General features: G+C 40.8%; 2 protein-coding genes across 3 annotated transcripts in view; both read left to right on the top strand.

The window, feature by feature from the left end:
- Positions 1–5,713, top strand: part of Epyc (epiphycan) — a 29,603-nt gene extending 23,890 nt beyond the window's left edge. Inside the window, exon 6 of the mRNA XM_023716144.1 lies at positions 5,543–5,713. Coding sequence (XP_023571912.1) covers positions 5,543–5,713 — 171 coding nt within the window. The remainder of the gene's footprint in view (positions 1–5,542) is intronic.
- An 11,644-nt stretch (positions 5,714–17,357) lies between these two features.
- On the top strand, positions 17,358–19,299 carry Ccer1 (coiled-coil glutamate rich protein 1). 2 transcript variants are annotated; one of them, XM_004623901.2, is made up of 2 exons: positions 17,358–18,733; positions 18,866–19,299. In XM_004623901.2, the coding sequence occupies exons 1-2, from the start codon at positions 17,825–17,827 to the stop codon at positions 19,163–19,165; spliced, it is 1,209 nt and encodes a 402-aa protein (XP_004623958.1). In that variant the 5' UTR covers positions 17,358–17,824; the 3' UTR covers positions 19,166–19,299. The 2 variants fall into 2 exon arrangements, with proteins under 2 accessions (XP_004623958.1, XP_023573330.1); XM_023717562.1 differs by having other exon boundaries at positions 17,358–18,757; positions 18,821–19,299.
- Positions 19,300–24,506: the final 5,207 nt, after the last annotated feature.

The following is a 24,506-nucleotide window of genomic DNA, read 5'->3' as shown; positions in this document are numbered from 1 at the left end:
AGAGAAATAGAGGCCAGCTCAGCCCACCAGGGGGCAGGGCTGGCTGGCATGTGGTGCTGGGGGATTGAACCGTGGTCCCTGATGCTTTTGCTAAGCTTGTTCTAAGTAGGTGCTTTAGACCACTGAGCCATCTCTCCAGCCCCATATTTTAGCATTTTTGTGTACATCTATCTGAAGCTTGGCAACTTGTCTCTTTTGTTAATTTTTATGATCATGTTTACTTCCTCAGTGTACTCTTTCTAGACTACATTCTGTTTATAGATAATTCTATCTTTTTTTCTGGGGCTAAGTTTATTTTTATATTTTTGCTTTGTTTATGATTGGAGGCAGAATTGCAAATGGAATCATCAAAGAAATTTTGCACTGAGTTTTCCAGTTATGAATTAAATTTATTACCATTGTCCAGGATGTACAGAAGCTACAAAATGATCAAGTCTCTGTATTATCTTGGAGCATAATGTGCTTGTCTGTACACTATGAGATGACTTTCTAAATAACTGGTCATACATGCCTGTTATAAGTTTTGAAAAATGTCAACTGCATCTTTAAAAAGCTGTTCAAAGTTTGATGGTCTTCAACCTATATGCAACTTTAGAACTCATATAAATTATTTTAAAGATGTGTATGCAAAATGTTTGTCATGACAGTAAGCATAGCAATTAGAACAGAATGCTTGAACAAAAGATCTTTACTAGGATGATGTTCTTGTGCCAGTAGCTCAAATAGCTATCTGAATAGTAAAGAGCAGAATTCAATGACACTCTAATAAGACTGGTAGCCATCCCCAGAGTATTTGATCCAGCAATAGCAGAATTCTTTTCAAGTACACAAGGAATATTTGCTGGGGTACACCATAAACAAAGTTAAAAAAAAACCCTAGGTACAATAAATTCAAAAAACAAAGTAAAATGCAGGTTATCATTTTAAAGGATTTACATTAGAAATCAATCTCGTGAGAAATTCATAAATACATGTATATTAAACAATTTTCCTTTACCAACCTTTCAAAAAAGAAATCCCCAAAAGTTAGAATGTAATCTGAGACACTAAAAGCTGAAACACATAACAAATTATACAGTAGAGTTCAAGTAGTTATAGAGAGACATTTTTAGCTGTGTCTTTGTTGTTGAGATTAATATTGACCTTATACAATGGGTTAGGAAAAGCTTCTTAATTATTTTGAATAGTTTTGAATGACTAACATAAATTCTTTTAAAATTTTGTAAGAAAAAAAGCATTTGGTAGAATTAATCAATAAGTATATAGTACAGAGTTTTCTTCAGAAGATTTTAGGACCAGTGAGATAGCTCAGTAGACTAAAGGACTGCTTAGGCAAGTGCAGGGACCTGGGTTCAATCCCTGGTACCACATGCCCTGCCCCCGGGCACACTGAGCTGACCACAAAGACCAGACAAGCCAGTGCTGGGGAGGCTGAAAACAGGACAATCAATGAGTTCAAGCTGGATGGTGAGACCCTGTACCAAATACATTAAAAAACAGAAGATTTTAAGTTACTACTAAAATTGACTAAAGAATAAATATAAAATTGAAAACACTTATAGAAAGAAAAATACAGACTCAGTAATTGAAAACATTCACCTCACTAACCAAAATAGACAGACAGGGGCTGGAGAGATGGCTCAGTGGTCTAAAGCACCTACTTGGAACAAGCTTGGCAAAGCACAGGGACCGCAGTTCAATCCCCCAGCACCACATGCCAGCCAGCCCTGCCCCCTGGTGGGCTGAGCTGGCCACACACACACACACACACACTCTCTCTCTCTCTCTCTCTCTCTCTCTCTCTCTCTCATAAATAAAAAACAAAACAAAACAAAATAGACACTCCTAGAAAAAATTAATATCAGTATATTTCATGAGTATAGAGCAAATGCCCTCCTCAGAGCACAAGCAAATGAATTCACCAACATACAAAGATAACAACATGACTAAGAGGGATTTATTAAGGGACTTTAAGAATACTACGGAGGGCTGGCCTGATAGCTCAGCGAACTAAAGTGCCTGCTTAGGCAGAGCTCAACAACTAGGGTTTGATCCCCAGCATGCAGTGCCGGCCCCGGTCCCAGGGAGTGTTGAGATGGCAATTGAGACTGGGTGTGGTGGCGAGCACCTGTAATCCCAACGCTTGGGAAGCTGAAAACTGGAAAACCACTACAAGTCAGATCTGTGTAGTGAGACTCTGTAGACCCTGTACTAAATACAAAGAAAAAAAAAAAAAGAATAGTACAGAATTTCAAGATCAAGGAAGGTGATAGATCATATTCTGACAACATAAAAATATTATGTAAGTAATATAAATGTAATATAAATGCACTCTAATAAAATAACAAATGGGAGCCTCTTTAATCCAATAAAGAACACTTATTTTCTTTTTTCTTAAAAAAAAATAAAAACTCTACGCCTAATATCTGGGAAGGTTTATTTTATTGATTGATTGACTTTTTTGGTGGAATTGTTTTTCTTTTCTTTTCTTTTTTTTTTTTTAAACAATTTAAAGGTTTATTTTTTGTTGTTGCTTTGGTGCCAAGGGTCCAACCCAGGGCTTCCAGACTGCTATGCAAGTGCTCTGCGGTGGAGCCAAATCCCCAGCCCCATACACCTAAAATCTGGAAAGCGATCAGAAGCAAGACAGGAATACCTCGCTACTTCTTTTCAGTATTGTGCTGGGCAGTCCTAGCTGGGGCAAATAAGCAAAAATAAGTTAAATAAATGCACAAACAAACAAATATATGATATCAAAATAGGAACTAAAAGTTTCCAGATGACAAGATTTATACACAGAAAAATCTTACGTACTCCACCACAATTTTTTGAACTAATAAATGAGTGTACTAATATGGCAGGTTAGAGATGACTATATAAATATCAACTACATTTTTATGCATTATCGATAAATGAAAACAAAATTAAAAATTTGTATTTTAATAGTCAAACTACTTTAAATACTTATAACTAAATTTAACAAGAAAGTAAGTCTTTTATACTAAACACAACACATTATTGAAAGCAGAAAATTCAAGCAAAGAAAAGATTTCAAAAATTTCATAGCTCAGAAGACAGTATTATTAAGGTAGAAGTAAATCTAAAATTAGTCTATCAATTTTGCTTACAGCATATCATAAGAAATTCACTAAACTTTTAAAAATGTAGTTAGTACAGGGTTTACAGATTTTCCTTTTTCTAATTTTTTTTTTATTTTAGGGCCTCACTACTAGATCATACTTGTAGTGATTCTCCTCTTTACAACCTCACAAGTGCTAGGATTACAGGCACACAACGCCATGTCCAGTCTCATTCACCCTCTCAGCATACCCTGGGGGTGGGGCAGCATGGCATGCCGGGGATCGGACCCTGGCCCCTGTGCCTGCTTGCAGGCACTTTAATCCTCTGAGCTATTTGGCCAGCCCTACAGGTTCTCACGACACAGACTGGACTTGTAGTGATCATCTGTTTTCAGTCTCCCAAGTGCTGGGATTATAGGCTTATTTATTAAGTGAAAGACACACTACCACTAATCTTCCTCAAATTACTCCCCCATGCTTCAGTATACTTAATACCTAATTCTTGCTGGTTTCTGGAAGTCTACTTTCTTGAATGCTTTTATGAGGTAAGGTAAATAAAACAAAAGAGTGAATTCTGCTGCCAAGTGCCAGGCATACATCCCACCTTATTCACGAACTCTGGCACCTTACACCTTCTGGTTCTTAAAGTCAGAATGATCATGAAAGACAAAAGTTTTGAATCAATTCCAACATCAAGGCAGCAGTAACAGTACATCCTATTACAGGAAAGAGGACTTCCAGAACTGTTTCATAAAGTAGCCAATAAGCATGACAGAAGTAGGGAAAATTTTTAGAGAGATTCATGGCAATCTGTGTTTTACAGTAATAGATGTTTAAAGATTAAACATTTGCTGTAATTTTAGATCACACCTCATATGCTCACTTGCTTTGCCTAAAAACATGTATGCGTACAAAACTTATGTAAAAATGTTCATGGAAGCATTCTTTGTGATTGCTGTAAGACTTTCTCCATAAACATCAAAGTTGGATTTGAAAACAGTCCAAATTTTCAGTAACTGATGAATAGAAAAATAAAAATATGCAATGTCAAGATAGTGCAAATTCTCTGGCAATGAAAAGAATAGAATACTTGTGTTTGCTACAGTATGTACGAATTTTGAAGACATGATGTTAGCTGAAAACGTCAGTCACAAAAGATAACATATGATATGGCCATAGCACTTTCTATTTGAAAAGCCCAAGTAGAGAAATCCATAGAAACAGGAAGTAGATGAGCAGTTGTCAGAGAACTGAGGGAAGGTGAAGTGGAGACTTAGTGTTAGTGTACTGTATTAGAGATTTCTTTTGTAGGTTTTGGAAGGATTCTAAAATTAGATTGCAAAATTATGAATGCATTAAAACGATTAGATTGAACATTCTATGCACAGTATATGAATATGATAGTACATAAAATATATTCACAAAAACGACTTCGTAGATTCCAATCCTGAGCTCCACTTGTCTTTCTGGATATTTGCTTCTTTCCTATTGGATGTCACTTTCGCCTCATCCATCTACACAGTGATAGGTTCATTGCTGAAGGAGGGGACTTTATGTGCCTCCTTTTACTTTGAACTTTGTGTTTTCTCTGTGCGGACTACACTTCTTTTAGTTCTTCGCATGACTGTCTTCTCTTTCCTTACTTGGTTCAATTGTTATATCTTAAGATGACTTTTTAGAACCAACATCCTTTCTTCATAGCAGAGTGACACCTCAGTTCACAAGCTTAATTCATTCCAGAATTCTGGTTAAGATGGCTGCATTCATATCCATGCTGGAAAGATGCCCAGGGTCTTGTCACCCTAGGCAAAGTTTGCGAATGAAAGAAAAATCTTCAATAAAGCTTCTGTCCATAAACCACATTATTCATGAACAGAAGTGTTCATGGACTTGAAATTTTAACTTTATTTATTAGTGTTTTGTTGTGTTGTCCTTTTTTTTTTTAAATGTATTTGGTTGTCACAGGGTCTCACTATGCAGCTTGGACTCATAGTGATCCTCCTGTTTTCAGGCTCTGCAGTGCTGAGATTATAGGAGTGCACCACCATGCCTGGTCTCAGTGGCTGGCTCAACCCATCCTGGGGGCATCACTGGTGTGGCATGTGGTGCCGGGGTTGCAACCACAGTCCCTGCACTTGCCTAAGCTTGCCTAGGCAGGAACTACAGTCCACTGAGCTATCTTGCCAGCCCCTGTACTCATTAGCTTTTAAGTTGTTCTTATTTACTTATTCTCTATTTGCCTTAGTGAAGTTTAGGCTCCATAAATGGAACTGTAGGCCTTTCTTAAAAAATTTATTCTAATTAAATGGCAATTGCATGGCATACAATATTCACGTGATACCTAGTTTTGATTGTGAGAAGACATAAATGAATAAAAATGCATGTGTAATAAAGTAGACTATATACCAATTGATTTTACATATATGTTACACATTGTCTAATAATTTTTTATTTTATTTTAGAATAACAACATTCTGGAGATGCATGAAGATACTTTCTGCAATGTTAAAAACTTGACATATATTCGCAAGGCCCTAGAGGATATTCGACTGGATGGAAACCCCATCAACCTCAGCAAAACTCCACAAGCATATATGTGTCTACCTCGTTTGCCTATTGGCAGTCTGGTCTAATTTCAGATAAGATAATTAGCCTTATGGTGTCTGCCACATCAAAATGATTCGGACTTTTTTTCTCAAAACAAAACTTCACAATAATATTCTCACATTGAACATTGAAAGATTAAATGATTAGACAAGTACAACTAGAAGTGTTAAGATATGATGAAAACCTAATAATTTAAAGTATACCAGATGATTTAGTAATAAACCTACAAAATGTAGAGAAAGAACAAACTACAGGACAGAACGTATTTCATAGTAATTCTTATAAATTACATATAACTTGTAAGTTTTAGAAAGTCACATGCAATCTAACTTCAAATTGAGTATATAATAAGGAAAAATTGAAATTGAGCAATTAGTTATTTTTCAAAGATTTAGATAGTTTAGTTAAACTTGCCTAAACATTTTTTTCACTAATGCATGTTTCTTTTCCTATCTTTAAAGAGTACAAAGAAAGAAAGAAAAATGTCTGAAAATTAAAATGATTTTGTGAGGACATATTTGTTATACTTGCAACAACTGTATCCAAATGACGGTATCCATTAACTCCAGCTTTTGAATAATAGCCTATTAGATAAATTCATTCTGTTTTGTTCTGTTTTTTCATCTTTATGTATTGGGTACAGGGTCTCACTATGCAGCTTGGACTCGTAGTGATCCTCCTGTTTTCAGCCTCCCCAGTGCTGGGATTGCAGGCAAGTACAACCACAACCAGACTCTGTAGCTAGCTCAGCATGCCCTGGGGGTAAGGCCTGCAAGGCATGCAGGACCGGAGATCGAACTATAAATTCATTTTGGACCTTTACTCAATTTGTTAGGTACTTGGTATATTTTTGTGCCTGAAGAAGAGAAAAATGTAGAGAAATTGAAAATATGGATAATATAATAATCAGATGAGGACATAACAAACATTTTATAAGAATATCTGATGTAGGGGCTGGGGAGATGGCTCAGTGGAATAAGTACTTCCCTGGCAACTGCAAGGACCTGAGTTCAATCCCTGGTTCCACCAAAAAAAAAAAAAAATCTGATGTACCTAAAATATATATAGTGATAATACAGGCTCCTGGTGACAAACTGCAAGGCAAGATGATACACAATGAAATGTGAGTTTTCTTCAGCTTTAAGGTACCTAGTTTTACTTTCCAGAAACAATAGTTACATGTATACACTTAGGAAGTTCTTCCTAACCAACAAATTTTGCCTTCATCATCTCTCCACTTTTACACAAATAGTTAGACACTTGTGCTACATTTATATAGGTACTACCATTGTATATGTAAACATAAATATAAGCATATAGTTTTAAGTACAAATGATAGCAGCTGTTTTTTGTTTTTTTTTTTTTTTTTTTTTTTTTTTTTTTTTTTTTTTTTTTTTCTGGAACCGGGGATTGAACTCAGGCTCTTGCACTGCCAGGCAAGTGCTTATCCTACTGAGCTATCTCCCCGGCCCCAATAGTAGCTATTCTAAACTTTTCTTTTTTCATGAAAAAATGTTTCTTGCAGATATTCTAATGTAAACACACCTGTACTGATTCTAAAAACCAGGTAACATTCCATTACATAAATATATGTATTTACATTTACACCAAAGCAACAAAAATACTCTTGCTTGATAGTGAACAACTTTGTTTATGTGGGAGAGTGCATCTATGAATAAATTCACAAAAAAGAGTTCTGTGTAAATTGTTTTAAATGTTAGTACATGTTATTAAATTAACCTTAAAAGATGTTTTACATATTTATTCTTTCATCTACAGTATGGAGAGTGTTCTTTTTTTTGCAGAACTGGGAATTGAACTCAGGCCCTTGCGCTTGCCAGGGAAGCGCTTTATTCCATGGAGCCATCTCCCTGGCCCCCAAGAAAGTGTTCAGTTATTTACAAATTCACTGTTATGGTTTGCTATCACACATTTCACCATTATATAATCTATTTCTGAGTTAATAAATTTAGAAGAGGCAATTAGAAATATACCTATAACATTTCAAAATTCAATATTTCTACACCTATTTTTATCTTTCAATCCAATCTGTGTATTTTATCTAACTCATTTTTTCTCCTTGCATCATCTGTTATATGCCACTATTCGGAGACATTGAGCTAAATGTAAATATTCTGTAATGCAACAAATAGAGAACCCTCTGTGGAAATGTCCTCAGCTTGACATATAAATATTTTCTTGACTCAATTTAAAAGTATAAACATTAATGTATCTTTAATAGTGAAAATCACATGCTAATTTTTGATCCCTAAGGAAAAAACCAGCGGTACATTTAATCAGAATTTGAATATCCCAAAAGATGAAAAGCATAAATTGAATGACCAACAAGCCCTCAAGTGCCACAAAGCAGTGGAATATTTAAAAACCGATTGAAAGGGTTTTTGCTTTAATATTCTAGGTGCACGACATGTCCCTGTTAATCTTGTTAAGGTGACTGGATTAGGGGAGATGAGTGGATTACAGGGACAGCTCAACAGTGCTCAATCCACCATGGTGTACATCTGAGCATGCTTCTAGGAAGGAGAACCTTGTTGGATGGGGTGGCCCATCTTTGGCCATCTTTGGATTCTGGCCCGACTTTAAATATAGTTCATCTGTACTCTTTCCTACTGGGTATTCAGTGGGCGACTTTGTACACCATACTCTTTTACCACGATGTTTCTGCCTCACTAACAGGTGATCTTTGAAACCTTTCAAACCTTAAGCCATGTTAAACATCTCCTTTAAATTGCATGTGTCAGATATTTTGACCTAGCAATGGGAAAACTGAAAAGGACACTCTCCCATTAATGCATTACTCCAAACACTACGCAAACTAGAATTTTTTTCTAGCATTGCTCATCTATGAGTTCTCCACAGTAACCTAACAAGAGCAACAAAATCATCAACTTAAAAAAATATATCTGTTTGTTACCTCAGTTTCTCTACAACCAAAGTTCCACATGACTTGTGTTCATCTGTAATTGGGATATTACCAGACTGAAATTCACATGTCCCTGGCTGGGTTTTTATCTAGGACTGTGGAAAATGTAGCATTTCCATGCTCAGTTAGTAAAATTTGCTCCTAATGGTTGCAGGTTAGAAGAAGGCACCTGATTCCTTGCAGGTACACACGGGCTCTCTATTTTTCCTAAAGGAAGCTTACAGTTCTTCCGATATGTCTCCTTCCATCTTGAAGCCAGAGAGCTTGTGTAGAGTCCTACTTGTGCTTCTCACCCCTCTCATTCACATTTCTGCTGTTACCCAGAGGAAACTATCTGCTTTTAATGTGCTCACTTGATAGATCAAACTGGATAACATCCATATTTTAAGTCAAATATTTGTGACTTTAATTGTATCTGCAAAAATTTATAACACTAGTCTTTCTATCAAAGTCTGAATAACCGGAGGCCAGGAATCTTGGGTAGTACCTTTAAAATTCTTTGTATGACTATCTCCAAGTCCTAGTACTGTGACGACAATGGCAATCCGACAACAGTGTGCGTGCTTTTCTTAGTTCCTCTTTACTCAGCTTCTCAGCTACTCCTCTCTCGTTGCTAGGACAAATACCCAACACTGAGAATGAAGGAAGGTTTACTTAGCTCAGTGACTGGAGGTTTCGTAGTTTGAAGCAGCCTGAATTATGCAGCAAGACTTCAGACACTGCAGCCCCACACTACAGGCTGGGCGCCTTGGCTTCCAGGTTGACCCGTTCCACACCTCCAAGAGGCCTCCAGTCTAGGGGAAGCGCACCACCAGTTAGTTTAATGGTTCTTGCCTCTCTGGCGCCACCCCTCGATCCCCAACCCCACCCTGGTCCTCTCACCCCGCCCCCTTGAACCACACCCTGGTCCTCTGGCCCCGCCCCTCGGGCCCCTCCCTGATCCTCTGGCCCCTTCCCTCTAGCCCCGCCCTGACCTTCTGGCCCCGCCCCTTGAGCCCATCCCTGACCCTTTGACCCCGCCCCTCGAACCCCGCCCTGTTCACCTGGCCCTGTCCACTCAAGCCCCACCGTGGTCCTCTCACCTCGCCCCCTTGAACCACACCCTGGTCCTCTGGCCCCGCCCCTCGGGCCCCTCCTTGGTTCTCTGGCCCCTTCCCTCTAGCCCCGCCCTGACCCTCTTGGTCCCGCCCCTTGAGCCTGCCCTGGCCCTCTGGCCACGCCCTCTAGAACCACACCCTTGTCCTCTCACCCCGCCCCCTTGAACCTCACCCTGGTCCTCAAGCTCCCCCCCTCGAGCCCCTTCCTGGTCCTCTGGCCCGGCGCCTCAAAAACCGCCCTGGTCATCTGGCCCTGCCCCCTCAAGCCCCACCCTAGTCCTCTGGCCCCGCCCCACGACCACCTCCCTGGTCCTCTGGCACCCTCCTTTGAACCCCACCCTGACCCTCTGATCACGCCCCTTGAACGCCGCCCTGGTCACCTGGCCCTGTCCCCTCAAACCCCACCCTGACCCTCTGGCCCCGCCCCTCGAGCCCATCCCTCACCCTCTGGCCCCGCCCCTCAAGCTCCACCCTGATCCTCTGGCTCCGCCCCTCGAGCCCCTCCATGGTCCTCTCGCCCCGCCCCTTGAGCCTCGTGCTACTCCTGGAGTTGTGTCTGCTCCATGACTTACATGAGGCTTTGAGGGGACAGCTGGACACAAACCACGACAAACAATATGCTTGTTTTTCTACCATTAAGTCTTAGAAGCAGAAATTATTGGTGCGTAGCAGTGGTAATGATAATGAACCATAAGCAGCATTTAATGAAACCATTTTACTACTATATCTGTAAATGGGAGAGTTCTTTCACATGTCTTCATTAGAGAAAAATATCAGACAAGAAAAATCGGACATCTCTAGTTCTGCTGTATGAAGGAGGCATCCTAGGAGATGATTTTATTCTAATTTATTTGCTATATTGGAAAAAAAGAATCACAGAATCCTATAAAAAAGTTTAACAAATTGCAGGTTCCTTGGGAAATAAATCAGTTATTTTAACACATACATATATTTTTAGCCAGTACTATTTCTCACTGTTCTTCTGGCTTTAATGTTTGAGAAATATGGGAGAAGTTATTACAGGAGAAACAAAAATATTCTGCTAAATGACATGTTTTGAAATAAGGCTTAATGATCAACACTGTGACCAAACTAGTAACTGTTATGCCAACTTTGTGCTACTACCTAAAATATTAAGGTCCCCAATGCATTGCTGCTGTAATATAGAAGATGGTAAGGCAGAAAAAGACCGTAAGAATGGCCCGTACGTCAGTGAAGAGTCAGAAAATCATACCTCGGCCTACAGTTTCAATTGAATAGTGTTCCACTTTAAGTCATTACCACTTTAGTTACATTGTTAAAATAAGCAGGAATCAAAGGCTATGGCAGGTGTTCTGTTGAGGCATGCAGTGTGTATTAATCCACAAGCTGACAACTGGAGAAAAATGAAAATGCCATGCTACAGACCAAAAAAAAAAAAAAAAAGGAAAAAATTCTCCTCTGCTAAGGGCCAAATCTTTAATCCTGCTTTATTCTACCTCATTAATGTGTCTTACCTAACACAGACATGTCTTCTTGTTTTGTAATATAAGAAACTAGTGTACAGAACAAGCAATTGCCAAAATCTCCCTTGTCTCTCCAAATATGACACTGATTTCCAGGTGGGCAAAGACCTTCTTTCAAACAAAAACAGAGGAACCATTTCTGGGAGGCAGAAGATTCCTTCAGACACCTGGCCTCTAGAAAACCAGCAAGAAGGTGGACAGAGAGGGTCAAAGAAAATTCCTAACAGGCAGGGCTGCTTGGGCAGTAAACAGAGTAGGCATAATAGCCCAAAATCATCGGGGCAACCTACAGAAATATTCAATTTCCTTTAAAATAGAGGCTATTGTGATGATAATGCTAAAATATACAATCATAAGCTAACTGGGAGTATAATCTTTATAGCAACAGGCAATAATTATTATTTTATTTATGGAGCAACAAGCTCATGAAAGTTATTTATAATAAGGCCTCACCTACAAGGCATCATTGATGATGTCAGATCCTCCTGATAATGAGAATTTATAACAAAAAAAAACAGACATAACAGGCATTATGATGCAAATTTAATAGTGTTAAGTGATATTTGAACAGACATTATGACAGCTTCTGAGTTATGGATTGTGTCTAGATACTCCCCCAAAGCTTCAGGTGCTCTCAGGCAGGAGTTTCAGGAGGTGACTAGATCTACGGCATGTTATTCTGGGATTAAATTGAGTGATGCTGGGATTAAGTTGTGTCATGCTAGGATTAAAGGTATGCAATTACTAAGTTAGTTCACTACTCTGTCTACCATAGTTCTAGGTATGGACAATGGGAAGGTCCATCCTGGGTGCAGGTGGCATCACTGGAAAGCTGGCAGCCTGGAAGGGGCAGAAGGGAGCAGTACCTGCTGCTGCTGCTGCTGCTGCTGCCGCCGCTGCCGCCGCCGCCGCCTCTGCCATTGCCCCTGCTGCTTTTCTGTTCCCTTGTTCTAATGGTCTCTCCCCTGCAGTGCCCCCTGCCATGCCATCCTGCCTTGGAACCAATTATGAACTGATGCCTCTACAAACCGTGAACTGAAATAGATCTTTCCTCCTTTAACTTTTGGTGTTGAGTACTTCATCTCAGCAACAAGAAATGTAACTAAGACACTCTGGAAGGAAAAACCTGACTCAAATCCTAATCCACCGTGTGGCCATTTCAAACGCCTCATCCTCTTAACTGGCAGTTCTAATTCTAAAATTGATCCCTGATTAGACATATTTTCTGATTAGTTCTGGCTGCCTTAAGGGCAGGTGTGTTATGGCTTGTGGGGCTGGGAATCGAACCGCGGTCCCCTGAGCCTGAATTTGCCCATGAGGTGCTTTAAACAACGGAACTATCAGGCAAGACCCCAAACACATTTTTAAATGACACAACTTCTTTTCTTGTTCAATTTACTTATGTTTATTTCTATTTGACTGTTACAGGTTGTTTCTAAGATAAATTGGAAATAAAATAAGTAGCATCCTATTGTCCTGGGATATATGCTACTTTAAAATTATTTATATGCAAACATGCCTAGGCTGCCAATTCCTGTCTAATCATTACTGAGCACATATCTTTTAGATGTCATGATGCATTCTGACGTATTCTCTGAAAATCTATAGGATTAAGAGTGTCTTTAAAAGGCGGTAGCAAATAATACCTACCTGTAATGCTGTTATGAGTACAAAGCTGACATTCTCTCTCCATTCAATCTGTAGGAAAAGACACTTTGTCATCACCTTGCAGTTCACTTTGTCTTCATGATTTGCTTACACGGATTTCAGTGTTCATAACGGACACAAGGAATAGTGTTCCTTGATGCGCACACATCACCAGATTTGCAAACCAGCCTCTGAGCATCTCAAATTATTGAGAAAGCAATGAATAATTTTGAAAACCCTTTATCTCACTTTCAAAAAGCCCAGTATAAGACAGAACACACAGTCTGCTAAAGAGGGAGTTGTATTGCTTTTACAATGAAATCCCAAGCATACGTGTTCTGGCTGTGGAAAAGGCAAGTCTTGGGCAGGGAGCATGATGCATTCTAATTATTTATATATATTTGCGTCCCTTAACACATTATCTAAGTAGATGGTTTTCAATCTGATAGATGTCAGTTGTGGTGAATCACGTCCTCCCTGTAAGGAAGAATGAATTCCAAGGGACAACGGAGGTTAAGTATAGAAGAAAGCTTCCTAGTGACAGACGACAGGAGGAGTCTCAGAAGTAGTGGCCTAAGAGTCCTTTTGTCAGGGTTAGTTTATACAACAAAATCAGAACATGGGCAAAATGCAGATCAAACCACCTAACAAGTGTAATCACTTAGCTAATATTGATTCAGTAGATTAATAAAGAGGGTATAGGGAAGGAATAAAGGCATTTCGGAGGGGACAGAAAGGAGAGTACGTGTCCAGCTGTTTTGGTCACCTACCCGTGTGCCCGATGCCTGTCTGGGTCCACTGGTCCAGATGGCGAAACCACAGTATAATTTCAAGTTGGCATGCATCTTGCAGGGCTGGCCATTGCATCTCCAGCCCAAGGCATGGTTCTCTAGATTTTCCTCTGGCCACAGTTCTGCTCCCTTTTTTGTACTGACTTCCTTAAGTGCCCAGTCTGTCTCTGAGAGTATATTAATTTATATCTAATTTAGATATCTACAATGGGATTTTAAATATTTGTGGTGTTACATTTTACACAACAAAATATAGTATAACCAACTTCTCACTGAAGAATTTTCCTTTAGAAGTTTAACCAGCTGAAGCTTACTTTTTAACAGCCAAATGAGAAGTGTTGAAATCTCATAAATATATGCAAATCTACCACGCAATAATAATTGATAATTAATATTGTTGACTTGGAATAAAAGCTTTAATACAGAGTTTATAACAGAAATGCTAGGATGAGGTATTTATTTCTCATTGTTGTCTGTAAAAATCCTCCCAACTGACTTGTAAATGAGCTAGTACTGCCACCAAGTGTTAGAATAAGTTCTTTCCACTTGACACAAATGCACAAAAATTCAGAGCAATATTGTAATTTGGTTTCAAATTAAGGCAGTAATCATAAGCATATCATAAAACACAGAATCATCTAAGGCCATGTATAGAAATTTTAATGTTTCCCACATAAAATTGTTACTAGTGAACCCAAAGGTCATAATTTAGACATTTCACCAGATTTACTTCATACATATGGCAGATCAACTCTAAGGTGGCCCATATCCAATGATATTCTGCTTCCTGGCTCTCTACTTTTGTGACTGACCCCTTACCTTGGACACAGATGGAACCTAAGCCCTGCTTTTAATAACAGAACATGACAAAGATGATGGCTGTTACTAATGTCATAGCCTTGATTATTACTCAAACACTCACACGGAGAGTGTCTACTTATATCTGTACACATCCATCTTGCTGGGAAGAACTATGGAGATTCTCTGCTGGATTGCTGAACTAAATAGCCATTGAAGAAGCTCAAGGCAAGGAACTATGGGTAAATTTCTAGGAACTTCTAGTGGCTCCTGATATGTGGTCTTCAAGACCTGAAGGTGGCCTCTAGCCAACAGGTAGTAAAAAAGCAGAAACTTCATAGTGCCACAGGGAAATGAATTCTGCCAGAAGTAGGCAGGTAGGATTTTGGGTGTGGGTTTTCCCAGACAAGCTTCTGGAATGAGAACTCAGACCCAGTCAACACCTTCCTCACCTTCCTGGAGATATCCCAAGCAAAGGTCTCCAATAAGCTCCTACCACTTGGAACCTTTGCACTAATAAACATACATCATTTCAGTTAACTAAGTTTGTGGTGATTTATTATACATGAACAAAAAAACCCAGAATATATAGCAACATGATAAGTGTAGTATTGAAACATGATATTTCATTTTCAGTATTTAAAGACTATAGGTCAATTAGAAATGTATATTTAAACTTTCACAATTGGGTTTCTGACTGTTATTCTCAACATGCTCTGATAATAACTTGTCTTGGGTGGTTAGAATTAGAATCAGAATTGGAATTGTATTACAGTTATAATCTTAGAGAAACTTAAAAATTATATCTTTTATACTTTGCTATTTTATGATTTCCAATTTGCTATGTCTTTTATTTTTTGCTATGTCTTTTAAGCAACTTGACACAAAATAATACTTAGTCAATTGATTTTAGTAAGGAGAAAGAATTTTAACAAAAATTATTCCTACAAAAGTCATATCAACTGATCAAAAATCATGGCCTTAATTATTTAGAGAATGAGTCAATGATCTTTATTAGAGAACAAATAATGGGATTCCACTGAAATACCATAGTTAATTTGTATAGTTCTTGAGCAAAAAGTACACACTGTACGAGACATGTCTTTAGAAAAATGTGGACTATGGCCACCCCATTTGAGTTAAGTAGGACAGGATTGAAATAACTGTCAGAGGTGTGAGTCTGTATAAGGGACCATGGTAAAAGCATTAACATTATGGGATTTGAGTCTCACAGAAGTACACTTCTACAAACCACAGAGCAAGATGAATTGAACGAAACCAGAGAAATTGAGTAAAGCCTGTGTAAGTTGAAGGATAGCCTTGACATCTTGATCAACAACTCTCAGTTCTGGTCTCGGTGTTCAGCCAAGGAATGTAAGTGACCTTTTCTGACCTCAGGGTCTTCACACATCTAGCTTCTTCATCATTTAATAGACTGAGCTTCCTAGCACTCAGTATTCCATCTTGTATAACCATTTACTACACGAAGGTAATAAAATGGAACATACAGCCTGGTGTGATGCACACATGTCATCCCAGCACTCAGGACAGTGAGGCAGGAAGGATTGTTGCAATTTTGAGACCAGCCTGGCCTACAAAGTGACTTTAAGGCCAGCCTGAACTGCCTAGCAGAAGCTGTGTCAGAACCCTCCTCCCTCCCCTACCCCGCAAAAGAAAAAGGAAAGGACATACTCTGAGATTGTTATCCCTAGGACCAGGCCTTGTACCACCTCCTTGAAGTTTGTATCAAGTGAAACAATAAAAGGACACAAGGCAATGGCAGTGCCCATTGTTGCATCAGGGCCTTTACAATTATTGTACCAACTCTTCCAAAAGTATGACTATGATAACAATGACAGTTACTGAGTACCTATGAGTTCCTATGGTTCCTGCTTTAATGAACTACCTTATGTCATTGTTCACAGATCCCTGTGGAACAGGTACTATAAGAAAACCACACTAACTGTGGTTATCGAACCTGAGACGTCGAGGGGTTATAAATTGAGCAGAAGCCAAATGAACTCTAAATAAAAACCCACGTGCTTAACTTGGATTCCTTAAGTCTGATTCCCAATGTATGGAATGAGTAGTCAGTGAAGAAACTAAAGGCATAATTGAAATATTCTGAAAACCAAATCCGTAGTTTTCTTCCTGGTCATAAATTTTGCTTAATCAATGGGCACATATGTGGCATATTACAATGAGCAGAATTCTTTCCCATACATATCTGATTAATCACAAAAGCCCTACTTAAGGTGGGTTGCTAGGATAGTGAGGTGGTTAAAAATTCAATGGTTAGACAGGCTCAGGCTTAAATCTAGCCTTGAAGTCTGTTAGTCACACTACCTTGGGCAAAGTGACCTCTCAGTCCTTACCCTGAGAGAGTGGGAAGCGTGACAAACTGTGAGGGTGGATGTGGGGACGATGTGCAGGACAGCGGCAAGAGGGGCTTTGTGGTGATGTGTCACACGTGCTCAATCCGGACTTCTGAAGAAGTCGGCAAACTGGCCCTAGGTGTACAGAGGGGCCCGGATTTCTGGCTGTAGGGCCTTTCTTTGCCCTCGTCCACTCATAAAGATGTACAATAGGGGTTTTTAAGTAATAACTCTCCTACCCAATCTGGTTCAGCTCAAGACCCATATTCCAAATTACTCAGACCCGGCTTCAGGAGGTTCAAAAAGTTTCTATAAATCACCTCCAGGATTGTCATAGTCCACCCTGTCATGTCCCTTCCCCCTAACCTCTCCAGTACCACGTCACAAACGTTCACTAAGGTCTCTTAGCAGCTGCCAGACCCCCCACCTCCAGCGACAGGACTAACCACCTGCACCCGGATTGGCTGTCGTCCTGGGCAACCAAGAACGCAATGGACACACCAGGCCCCCAGAGACTATTTAAGGGCCGCCGCTGCCCGCGTCCGCTCAGTCCGGCCAGGACGGCCACCGTGAAGCACCTGGGTTGAGAGGGAGCAGCCACGTGAACGCGCACCGCCTGCCTCCCCAGTCCCCGGCCGCGCCTCTGCAGAGGTGGGTGAACGTGGGGCTCCGGAGCCGCTCTCACCGTGTGTCGCCCACCAACACCTCCCTCCCCCACCATCCATCCCAGCCCCAGTCCCATCCAGCCCACCTGGGCAAGACAACCCGGGTGCGAAGGAAAAGCGATTACTACGGAAGAGCTAGAACGCGGAGAAGGGAAGAGAGGGTCCTCCTGGCAAGGCCGGCGCCAGCCCAGAGTCAGGCACGCGGCGTCGCGCGGCGACACAGGTTGAGGACGCTCTTCACGCCGTCCGATCTGGCCACCTTTCACGACAGCTTCTAGGACGCTCCCATTCAGGCCTCGGGGAACTCCTGAAACCATGACCCAGACCCTCTTCCAAAAGGAAGACCCTCTCAATCTGGGTGGCGGATGGTCCTCCTCTGCCCCCTTAGGCACCTGGTCTTCCTGCCGTCGAAGGCGCAGAGGAGCTCCGATCTACAAGCAACGCTACAGCCAAGGCCGCAAGCCCGGGTATGAGCCCCCCAGGAAAAAGCCCAAGCACTGGCATGCCCCGGGCCCTTGGTTCCAGCCCCCGCGAAGGCCCTGCTGGTACCCTAACTGGGGGCGCTGCGGCGGGCCCTGGAGCCCCCCTCCGGGGGTATTCCAGAAGCCCCCATGCCCGTTGGAAATGATGCGGATGTTCGGTCTGCACCCGCTCTGCGTCTGCTGCTGCTCCTGCTGGTGCGCGTCCTGGAACCCGGGCTGGGAGGGGCCCCGGGTCAGGAAGAAGCGCTGGGGTCGCCGGGGCCGCGTGCGGCACCCCCCGCGCGGCTGCTTCCGGAGGAGGAGCCCGCCCGTGGATCTGAGCATGCTGCTGCGACCCGTGAACCTGTACGGCTGGCGGGCGCCGGGCATGCGGGCGCCGCGCAACACCACGCAGTTCATCATGAATCAGATCTACGAGGACATGCGGCAGCAGCAGAAGCAGGAACGCCAGCAGCGGGCGCAGAGGGCGCAGCGGGCCAGCTCAGGGTCAGCCGGCGACGGCGACGCGCCCCCCAGTGACGGCGAGGAGAACTCGGCGCTGCAGGAAACGTTCTACAGCTACCTGCAGGATCCCTCTCTAGTCTTGAGTCCTGCACCCGCGCAGGAAAACGAATCCTCTGCCCCGCAGCTGGTGAAAGAGGAGGAAAAGATGGAAGAGATAAAGGAGCAGGAGGAGGAGCAGGAGCAGGAGGAGGAGCAGGAGGAGGAGGAGCAGGAGGAGGAGGAGGAGCAGGAGGAATGCGTGGAGTGCAATGCAAAGGAGGTGGTGTATGAAGAGGAATTTGATGGAGAGGAGAGCGAGGTGGAGGAGGAGGAGGGGGAGACCGAGAAAGAGGAAGAGGCAGAGACAGAGGATGAAGGTGCACAGGAGGAGGAGGAAGAAGAGGAGGAGGAGGAGGAGGAGGTCGAAGAGGATGACAGAAAGGAAGAGGGGAAAGAGGAGGAAGAGAGGAGGATGCAAGAGCAAGGGCCCGAGGAAGGGCAGAGAGGGGAAGAAATCCACTTGCCTCTGGAGACGCCTTTGTTCACCTTAGTAGAGGCTGAAGATGAAGGAAAGGACTTTACGAAGTACACGTACCTAAGCCTAGATCAGATGGTCCTGGATGTGCCAGAGGAAAATCTACTCATGATACCAGACATGGACCATTCCATATCTCCAAGGGAACTGATCTGATTGAAATTAACTAGAGGCTTAATAAAATTGCCTTATTTAAAAGTGAGTTCCACTAATAAACATGTCCATGTAAACTCCTTCTTTGGCCATTATGAAAATATTTAAACATCGGTGTGTTGTGTTATGAGTGTGGGTGGGGCAGAGGAACTCTCAAATATTATTTTACTGGAAATGATTAAAGATCAAATATTTTATTACTACACCTTGGTTATGTTCACTTGCTATTTCCCCCTCTAGACAACTTGTCTACTTAGCGAGCATGGATTAGCATATATTGATACTATGTTGTTAATATTAATACTACATGTTATTCATATATATTGATACATATACTGCAGCCTATATAAGAAGCACCTGTGGTAACTTGAAAGTCTACTTTGAAAATTGAAGCCATTTTAAAACTATACTAGATTTTAACACTAGATTTGTGTGTGTGTGTGTGTGTGTGTGTGTGTGTGTATTTTTTCCCCTTTCAGAATTTCTTTGTGAAGGTCGTAGTTTGGTAACCACATTTGCAGTTCTGTGTGGTATCCCTATGTCTGTTCCTTGTTCCACAGCCCTTCGGATCTTCCTAGAACATGATGTTCCTGGTTCTCTGACATGGCCTGAGCAGCCCATACCCCAGGCATGGACAGGACACCCATGTTCACAAGTGAGCTTGCACATCTGGTTAAAATCCAAAGTAGCTGCAGATGTAGTGTAGGATTTGCAGCTTGGTTATTCCTCCAGTAGTAAGTTTGGAGGAACCATACAGTTTTTTTAGAATGGATTTAAAGCTAAAATGACCTTTGGGGCAGTAGAATACCTAATTTTCCCCCTGCATTTTCTTTTGTTCATAAAGGAAGTAAAACAATGTGTAAAGTGAAGATTATGTGAGCTAGTTTCTGAAGATATCTAAACAATCAGCTATGAAGAATAAATCAAAACATCCTTTTCAAATGTATTTGAAGAAATAAAAACATTTCCTTCTTCCTGAGCATGTATATAAAAAATTCCATCCATTGCATAGTTTCAGAATATACTCTTGGATGAAAAATTTGATCCTGCCTTTCCCACTTTCCCAGGGGTTATTTTTTTTTTCTTTCTTCTCTTTCCTTTCTTCTCTCGCCTCTCTCTCTCTCTCTCTCTCTCTCTCTCTCTCTCTCTCTCTCTCTCCCACTCCCTCTCCCCCCTGTACCAGGAGTTGAACTCAGGATGTTATACTTTCCAGGACAGCGCTGTACTACTGAGCTATATCACTGGCCTCAAGACTGCATTTTCTAAAACTCTGCTGCTTAGTAAACAATTAAGGGTTATTAATAGAAGAAAAGGCTGTCTGGTGACATTTTACTCGAATGTGGATTTTCACACAGATAAGCCAACTTTCAAGTTGGTAAGTGTAAGATGTTAGATAGTAAAGTACACTGTTTCTCATTTGTTATTTAAATATCAGATGAGTATGTAGCAATACTTCCATGTCCAAGAGGATGAAGAGAAATCTACCATATAAGAATTTAAAAATTATGCCTAAGAGGGCTGGGGAGACAACCTGGTGGTCTAAGCATCTGCCTGGCAAGCACAAGGACCTGGGTTTGATCCTTGGTGCTGCATGCTGAGTTGTCTCCACACTGAAGTGGCCGCTGAAACCAAGCATGTTGGTGCACGCCTGTAATCCCAGCACTGGGGAGGCTGAGACAGGAGGATCACTATGAGTCTGAGTTGCAGAGAGAAACCATGTATCAAATAAAAAGACTGAAAAAACCCAACATTTCAAATTATAAAGTCAGTAGCTAAAAATTTAATTGTATTCTAAAGTCATTTTTTTGTGTGTAGTAAGGAGGATCAAACTCAGAATCTTGCACTTACCAGGTAGGCACTTAAGCCATTGAGCTACATCCCCTGTCCCTAAAATCATTACTTTCTATAAGATGCAATTTCTGAATGACCTATCAAAGCACTTTAAATATTATGCCTAACATTCCAAAACATAGCAGTCAGTAACCGAATATTTAAGTATACTCTCTGAATCTCTGCAAGATGTAATTTCTGACTGACATATCAAAGTACTTTGAGTTGATCATCCAAGAACCTTTCTACTGTTGTATTGTGCATGTAGAAAGAAAATGAAAATCACAATCCTGATACAAGTCATATCCTATAAATACTTAACTAAGACACCCCTTATAAATCACTAGGTTAGAGGAAATCATGATCTTATTAAAGAAACCCTTTCAATTGGGATTGAAGTTTTCACAATCACAGCTGGACAGTTTTCAATGCATTATGTACTAATTCACAAATTCACAATAGCCACTGATCACTGTGATGATGCAAATAGGAGCGATGCTACAGAATTTTATATACTACTGCATGAACTATTATTCCACATAACTAAATTATTTGGTCAGCTGCATTATGAACAGTGATAGAATTCAGAAATGAATGAGCAAAGGCCTACTCCAGTGTGGCATATTTTTTTCCAGTAAAAAGACATTTAAAAAGTGTCAGATACATTGCTCACTGTGGAGGAAGTGATCATTTTGAAATGATAAATCACAAAACAAAGAACCAAAGGGTGAGTCTGGGGATGTACACTGTGTGGAAAGAGGGAGTACTGAATCTGCAGGTCAGTAGCTGGGAAAGCATGCTGACCTCTGAGAACCGAGAACTGAAGACTAAAGTTGCTAAAAGGAGCAGTCAATGAGAAGCAAGTTATTCAGAAGCCATTCGTATGCAGCCAATGAGAAGCGAGGTATAGCAAAAGCCATTCCTATGCTATCTGTGCTACCAATATTTTCTAAAATAGAATCCAGGAAAAATAAAAGGATAATTCTCAAATTATTGATGATTCTTTACCTGGTATTACTTTTTTATTAGCATGAAATGATGATGATGATGATGATGATGATGATGATGATGATGATGATGATAACTTTACTGACCCTGTATAGTAGTATGATGTCATTGGCATCCCATTTCTTCACCTTCATACTGCTGAGCCTCCCGTCTCACTGTCATGTAGTGCAGTGGCACCAGCTTTCAGCATACAGCTGGACTGGAGCACTCTGGTTCTCAGCTTCCAGTTCAAATCTTGCCACAGCTCGTTGGGTTCAACTTGATGACTCACCAGGTATTAAAGTCTTTCTGTGGCTCAGAACAGAGCCACTCTTTAGGTGCAGATATAAGCATGTAGCTTCCAGAGCAAGCTCATTATTGTTAAACTCAAGCGTTGATGGCATAGTCAGGGTGACAAAGCAGTGTCAGCAAGTCCTTATTTCAAGAATTGGTTTTTGCCAATCGTCGGGTAAAACACTTTCAGAAGTTCTAGGCTTATTAAGCGTCCTCTACCTATTATGGGGATTTCTTTAGGAGTAGAAATTTTGGTGTTTTTCTCTTCTGACTGACAGTATTTTTTTATTTACTTTCACTACTCTGTCTCCATAGTAGCACATTTTTTTTCTGTAAAAATATCAGCCCTCTGAGGAGTAAAGACACTTGACTGATCAATTTTGAGCTCTGAGTATGATACAAAATCTTATAGTATCTGTATGCAAAGAAGACATCATTTTAAAAATATTTAATTGAGTACAAAGGATTGAATAGTCAGTCTATTGTAAACTACACAACTGTATATATCCAGGAAATAAATAATACAAACATCACCTCACAGGAACTCAGGGAGCAAGGGAATAGATAAGAAAAAGAAAACAGCTTCTTAAATATATTTTGGATTTTAGAGCATAAGAAAATAATATTAAGGTACAGCTATGTGATTGTATTGATCAGGTTCACACTAATGAAGGAAAATAAATCTTTTGGATTATAAAATCCATATATGACTATATCTTGGCTGCTTTAGTACTAGTATTTTTCTGTATGTAGTTTTAGATAAATAATGGAACCAATTTCAATATCAAGGTCAGATGATGGAAGGGAAAAAAATTAGGGGATAGGTAGAAAAGACTTGATGTGCTGGTACCCATGTTACCTGTGACATTAGGCAGTTACCACGGTACTCTGCTTCCTCAAATTAAGGATAATATTCCATTGCCATTTAAGCCCATTGCAAGAACCAAATACCCAATGTCTACTTGCTTCACCATTGTTGAGTAAAATATCACACATCTGAAAGTGAAAGGCCGAGAGGTTTATTTGAGCTTAGGTTGTAGAGCTTTCAGTCCATGGGCGACTGCCTCCTAGGCAGGTGAGGATAGCAGAGGGGCCTGGAAGAGAAGAAACAGCTTATTCTATAACAGGCAGAAAAAACCCACAAGGCTGCCTGTCATTTATATTCCTCCCAGGCTGCAAGCCCACTGATTAGTGTCTTATCCAGGGTGAGTCTTCTATCCTCAGTAAAAAGATCCAGTCACATCCAGAACTATGTCAGTCCAATAAGTGACTAATTCTACTACCACACATCCATAGTCCTCTCTCATGCAGCCATCACCCAGCCCACAAGTGGGGGAACAGCAATACAAGTGACGTAACACCTCTATCTAAGAAGAATCACACTGTAGCCTGTATTACGGTATAGATCTAAAATGTTGCCCAAAAGACTAATGTATTCAGAAAGGGAGCTTTAGGAAGGCAATTGGATTATGAGGCCCTCCTATAGTCCCTGGTGACCTCACCCAATGATGAGTTCAGTAGCTGAATGTGCTGCTGGAAGGTGACTTCTGTAGCTGCACAGGTTGTTAGCAGGTACAGCTGTTTGGGGGCAGGAGGGCAGGGAAAGGGGACCTATTATGCCATGAATTGTTTCTCCTCATTCAGGACTTTACACTTACCAGGCAAGTGCTTATTCTACTGAGCTGTCTCCCCAAGCCCTAAAATCTCTGAAATAACTGACAAAAAGATTTATCAACTATTTCTTTTCTTGAGGATAACTATCATCAAATGTTCTTTGAGCTGCACACATAAAATTATGAAAATCAAATAAATTTCTAAAGGTGGACACATTTGTCAAATAAAATTTTTCTACTTTTATCCCACCCCTCATCCATCATTTACTTAGGTCCATGGGGTAGCTCTTTCTCCTACGCTTGTATTTCCTTCTCTAATATCTGATACCTCAGTGAACATTTTGATATCAAATGCGTATATCTGTAATACTTGAATCATTTATAAATAATTTATAGTTTATAAATCATACCAAGACCAACACAACATTTAATATTTCACATATATGGGTATAACTAAAGATATTTGTTGGAAAAAGTACCAAAGTCAGATAAAATAGTGTAGTTAAGTCTTCCTTTAAAATGAAATCAGCCCAGTCCTAGCCCAGGTCAGGTGAGTGTGTGGAGTGTTTCCTGTTACCCTGTGCTGGCGGGACCAGTCCCAGAACAGGCACAGCATGGGC

The sequence above is a fragment of the Octodon degus genome, unplaced genomic scaffold, assembly GCF_000260255.1.
Source record: "Octodon degus isolate 3935 unplaced genomic scaffold, OctDeg1.0 scaffold00004, whole genome shotgun sequence".
NCBI classification, from domain to species: domain Eukaryota; kingdom Metazoa; phylum Chordata; class Mammalia; order Rodentia; family Octodontidae; genus Octodon; species Octodon degus.
Note: the sequence above shows the minus strand (reverse complement) of the source record. Positions and strands in the feature narration are given on the sequence as shown.

Coding starts and splice junctions, on each gene's coding strand:
- Ccer1 (XM_023717562.1), top strand. CDS start 17,825: ATGACCCAGACCCTCTTCCAAAAGGAAGACCCTCTCAATCTGGGTGGC. Junction 18,758..18,820: donor AGTGCAATGCAAAGGAGGTG/GTGTATGAAGAG, acceptor GGGGAGACCGAG/AAAGAGGAAGAGGCAGAGAC.